Raw genomic sequence first — 6,000 nt, forward strand, 5'->3', positions numbered from 1 at the left:
AGGGAAGCCACGAGGAAAAAAAATATGCTTCAAAGGGGGCCACGGGCAAAAGAAGGTTAAGAAACGCTGGTCTATTTGAATCCCCTCATATCCCCTTCCCCGCTTCCTATTGTGAGCATGCGCGCCTAGCCGTTCAGTGCGCTTATGAGTCAGTGGGCGTGTGGTGTCTCCCCCAGCACATAAAACTATAAATTTTAACAAATACAGCAGTTAAATATCTGTCTTCAAGAGATAAAAGGGAGGACTACAGAACAAAGATCATTCAAGTCTGAGAGATCGACAAATATAACCAACATAAAAGTATAATTTCTGATTTTTATGACGAATTTTTCAAATTTCTTACACCTCATGAGCACTGGAAATGAAATGTATGAATATTTAAATAATTACCGTGTAACATGGTAGAAATTCTTTTGAATTCAATTATGGCTGATAGAAGTAATGATTATCGCTTACATTTAGTAACTGCTAGACAAATGTGACCTTACTTTTTTCTCCATGAATCACATTAATTATAGCCGCGAAGTGACGCTTTATTCACAAGATGTGTTAAAAATACCTTCGGAAGTGTCATACATAATATGAAGAGAGGGATGCTGTCCTTCAAACGGAACCGAAGGTAAGTTCAATGCAGTGGGCTGCGACTTAGCACAAGAACAGTCGCGGAACTGATCTTCTGCAGTGACCCGAGGCTTGATTGGCATCACTAAAAACGAAGAAACACTGCAAAGGTGACTGCTTCGACACTGAAGTGCCAAAAGTCATTTGATAGCAATATGCAAATATACAGATGGCAGTAGCATCGCTAGGAAATGGGCAGCGCATTGTCAGGCCTTTCATTTGTACTTTCATTTGATTCATGTGAAAAGTTTTCTAATGTGATTATGGTCAAACGAAAGGAATTAACATACTTTGAACGCGGAATGCCAGTTGGCGCTTAGATGCATGGGGCATTCCATTTCGGAAATTGTTACGGAATTCAACATTCCTCGATCCACAGCACCAAGAGTGTGTGCCGAGAATATCTAACTTCAGACATTACCTCCCACCACCACCATGGACAACGTAGTGGCCGACTGCGTCTACTTAATGACCGAGGCCAGCGACTTCTGCGTAGAGTAGAGTCAGTGGTTAACAGACAAGCAACACTGCGCCAAATAACAGTAACAATCAAAGTGGGGCGTATGACAGACGTGTCCGTGAGCACAATGCAACGAAATTTGGCTTTGATGGGATATTGGCAGCAAGAGACGGACTCGAGTGTCTTCACTAACAACACGCCATCGGCTGCAGCGCCGCTGCTAGTCTCGTGAACATATCGGTTGGACCCTAAATGACTGGAAAAACGTAGCTTGGTCAGATGAGTCACGATTCCAGTTGATAAGAGCTGATGGTAGGGTTCGAGTGTGGCGCAGATCCCACGAGGCTATGGACCCAAGTTGTCAACAAGGCACTGTGCGAGCTGGTGATGGCTCCATAATGGTGTGGGCTATTTTCACGTGGCATGGACTGGGTCCTCTGTTCAGACTGAACCAATCATTGACTAGGAAATGATTATGTTGAGCTATTTGGAGACCATTTGCAACTATTCATGGACTTCATGTACCCAAACAACGATGGAATTTTCCAGGATGACAATGCGCCATGCCACCGGGCCAAAGTAGTTCGTCATTGGTTTCAGGAACATTCTGGACAATTCCAGCGAATGATTTGGCAACCTAGATCGCCAGACATGAATCCCATCGAGCATGTATGGGACATGGTCGAAAGGTCAGTTCGTGCACAAAATCCTGCACCGACAACACTTTCGCAATTATGGACAGCTGCAGAGGCAGCATGGCTGAGTATTTTTTCAGGGGAATTTCGACGACTTGTTGAGTCGATGCCATGTGGAGTGCTGCACTTAGCCGGGTAAAAGGAGGTCCCACACGATATCAAGAGGTATTCCCAGGGCCGTCTTAAGAGCATCATGGGCCCCCGGGCCAAATGATTTTTCTGAGGCCCTACCAGTCAAATTTTCGAAAATCTCGACCAGATCCCATTTTTGTGAGGCCCCCCTTTCTCTTAAGGCCCCCGGGCTGTGCTTGGGTGGGCCCCATGCCTTAAGACAGCACTAGGTATTCCATGACTTTTTTGGCACTTCAGTGTATATCCATTCAAAAACAGCGTTCGCTCAACTCTTTCTTCATATCTTTTAATACAATCTGACGCTACAGGTGACACTGATTGTAATTTCCATTGTGAATGGACACAATCTAGGATTAATAAAGACGAAAAGGATATCGAAAACGTACTCAAGTGTTTTAATGCTTGTAAAATCCATTCTAGGACAATGGGGATCGCGTGATTCGCAACATTTACACCGGTGCACTTGCTGAAGAATCTTGTTCGCCATTCTCTTACTTAATATTAAAGAAAATGGGGAGTCTCTATTAACTGCATACAAAAATGACCGATTATTTTTGAAAAGTAAAAAGTCATCCGATCCTACTTTGAAGATACTCCTGCAACAAAAAGCAAAAATCCTTCCGACAAGAAATTGCAAGATACAACAGACGTAACTATTTTTCCAAAAATCATTTATGTTGGCTTCTCAACGTGAATTTGACACAAAAATATTAGCATCCTATGAAATGTTGGACTACTTCAAATATCTTTTTGACAAAGAAAGATCTCCAAAATCACGACTGGCCTGTTTTGTCATTCAAAACAATCATGAGTGCGGTACGACATCTCAGCAAGACATTATAGCTTTAAATACTCCAAAAATTTATATTGTTGATGGTATGGCACTTGTCTATCAAATCCGAAAGCCGAGTAAAAGCCGAGCTATTAAAAAAAATCATCATTTCAAGTCGTTCGACGAAAATTCCAACAGATTGTAAAGCTTTCTTTTCAATCATTGAAAATAATTTGCCTATTTCTTTGCCCTACTGCTCACCACATATGCACAAGTAAAAGAAGACTGCCAGATGTACATTTGTGGAGGATTTGATGATCCAACAAAATGCATCAAACTAGAAGGTTCTTCATTTTCTGAGGTGCCTGAATTAACATCGAACCACTTAGAAGCAGATTCACACACACACACACAAGGATGTTTTCCCACATATTTCACGCAGTAAGAATTCAATCTGCCCACGTTATTATCCTCAGTGCCGATATAGATGCATTCATCTTGGCAATTTATTTCTGGCAACAACTAGCTAGTATTGGTTGCCAAGGTGAAAACATTTATAGTATTTTGCCAGCATTGCACTCCGTGAGTGGTTCCGTTACAACTAGTATGTTAGGCAGTCAAAAACTGTGTTAAAAAAGCTGCATCGTTGGATTTTGTACAAAACGGTCTTGCATGTTTGGGAAACCTACATCTAAGTGATGTAGGTTGTAATTAAAAGAGCTGAAAACTGTTTGCACATATCTTTTTTTCAAAAGAAATTAACTGCTGATGAACTCCGGTCATGGCCCCCACAAGGGGTGGTCTGACAAGGCTCCAGCCCTGGGGCCCGGTGTGATTTTAATCACTCTTTTGTTTTCTCACGCTATAAATTCATCATAAAGGGGCCCCGTGAAAGTCTGGTCGGGGGGGACCGTAAAAGATCCCAGCCTAGGGGCCCTGCTTCAGGATGTGGGGGCCATGACTCCGGTATAAACTGATTTCACAAAATATAGGCTTCGGCTTTAATTTAATGAAAGTAATATGCATATCAGATGCTTCGCATTACATTGTTTAAGGGCTACAGTACAAACATATGTATTGAAAAATTCTCACATCGAACGAAATTTGAGCCCATTGATTACACTTTATTTGGCTATGAAGCACAAAATGGTAACTTACGCCCACGACAAATGACAAAAAGCGGCCTTTGCCGGAGTCTTTAATCCAGCCTTGTAAATGTACATCGAATTGTCGAATAATGTCTTGTAATTGCAAAAAGATCAGGATTAACTTGTATTCCGATGTGCAAACGTGTAAACAATGATTGCCAAAGTAAAAATGATTGATTATTTGTCTTTATTTCGCATATTTCTGTATGAGTTTTCAATTTCTTATTGAATTATTTTTTATTAACAATATGGACGTCTTTTTTATTAATATTTTTCATTTTACAACCTATTATCAATTTTATCATCAGGGAAAAACTACTTATCGTCATTAAATGAATCTTTGAAATGACTTTATAGCATGTGCTCAATGGATTTCTCCGATACCTAAAGAGGGGAGGGAATAAAAAAAAAATTCGACCATAAAATGGACCGGCAACATCCAGAATATTAACATTTGAGCTGTTGTGAGCTCATATCAATTGACGAAATGCGGTCCTCATATTTTGCGCATACTCAACTCCTTTCAGCTCCCGGTCTAAATACAAGATTCCTCCAGAGGCTGATTATGTTTGGATATGACGACTTTAGGAAGAAAGTTCATCTCTGCCTCCACGGGGACTCGAACCGGGTCTCTCGTTTGCTGAACGAGTGGTCTACCCCTAAGCTAAAGAAACAGGTAGAATTTTCCTCCCTGGGAGCGTATATAAAGTATATATATATCTGTTGAATGGCTCCATACATGGACGGCGGCAGCAATCAGTTTTGATAGCTGGAAGCAGAGATGAATTTTCTTCCTAAAATCATCATCTCCAAGTATAACCAGTCTTTCGAGGAATCTTTTTGTAGAGTTCTATATTCTAAGTGGTTCTAGCCACTGGCGTTCTCCAGTGGCTCTTCTCTGCACGACATACTCTAGGCCAGGGCGATCTAGGCCTCGGAAAAGTGAAAGGATGACTTAGAGAAATTGCAATGACCTCCTACACACGTTTCCCACTAAAACATGGCTAATTCTAACAAAATAACAACTTCATCATAATGATATAATCCTAATTCAATTCCAATGGAAATAACAACTTCATGATACTGTACATCTGATTATATTTTTAAATTCTATTTTCAATGATGTTTCTATTAGAGCATAGTATTTCCGCCATGTTGAAGGTATTACGTCCCACTTAAGGTACTGTGTGATCTCAACTAGTGTCTGAACTTTTGCGGTGCACTGTATGTAGAGGGGGGGGGGGGGGGTCAGTGTTTTGCTGACTTTTGCTGACAAGGGGGGGGGGGATACCATAGGTAAGTTACTGGTAAATTAATTCAGGATATAAATTATTAAAAACGGTTTGTATCACATACTTTGGCGTATCGCTCTCCATCAATTGTGGTTGGCTATGAATTTTTGTGTGAAGATACTCACAACACCAAAAACATTTCCCCTTAAGGGGTCATTCAAGTATTATGTCAGTATCGAGGGTGGGGGTTTCGGATTTGCTGACTTTTGATGACAAGGGGGACATGGGGGATTTGAAGGTTGCTTACGTCATCAACCACCCCTTTTTGAAGATATGAAATATTCTAAGCTGCTGACGAAATTTTGCTGACAGGGTAGGAGGGGGGTCAGTGTTTTGCTGACAAGGGGGGGAGGGGATCAAAAACGGCTGAAAATCTGCTTACGTAATACTTGAATGGCCCCCTTATTGTTGTAACCGAATTTGAGTGTCAAAAATGAAACTTTAAAAAAAAAAAAAACAACTCACCATAAATAGAATATCCAAGCCGAAGACAACACTCGATAAATACATTTCACTGCCAGAAAGGCCCTCATAACATAATCAAAATGACTACGGTTGTCAGTAAGTAAAAAATGTGTGTGACCGAACTCTCTCCCTCTCTTTTTCCTAGTGTGACTTCCATTGAAATTTCCAACTTTGTGAAACAGGTCCATGTCGAACCTCACCGGACATGACAGAACGCTTTTATTTATTTATTCATTTTTGTTTCGAGAGGGGTGAAAATAAGTGACGTGTATATGAGCTTGGTTGAATGAGCCCGCCAATGAGTGTGTGTGTTTTGGCATTATTATTATTTATCTCTATTTCACTTTCACAATAATGTCCGTTTTTCGGTTTCGGTTTCTTTTGTTTTTGTTATATAATGAGTATCGAATCCGGG

General features: G+C 40.7%; 1 protein-coding gene across 1 annotated transcript in view; it reads right to left on the reverse strand.

The window, feature by feature from the left end:
- Positions 1-5,709, reverse strand: part of LOC149065234 (A disintegrin and metalloproteinase with thrombospondin motifs adt-1-like) — a 130,658-nt gene extending 124,949 nt beyond the window's left edge. Inside the window, exon 1 of the mRNA XM_089254203.1 lies at positions 5,586-5,709. Within this exon, the coding sequence (XP_089110329.1) occupies positions 5,586-5,630 (45 nt within the window). The 5' untranslated portion in view covers positions 5,631-5,709. The remainder of the gene's footprint in view (positions 1-5,585) is intronic.
- Between the last annotated feature and the right edge of the window lie 291 nt (positions 5,710-6,000).

This window comes from Pholcus phalangioides, unplaced genomic scaffold (genome assembly GCF_987345545.1).
Source record: "Pholcus phalangioides strain wild (caught in Gottingen) unplaced genomic scaffold, Ppha-v1.0 ptg000040l_1, whole genome shotgun sequence".
NCBI classification, from domain to species: domain Eukaryota; kingdom Metazoa; phylum Arthropoda; class Arachnida; order Araneae; family Pholcidae; genus Pholcus; species Pholcus phalangioides.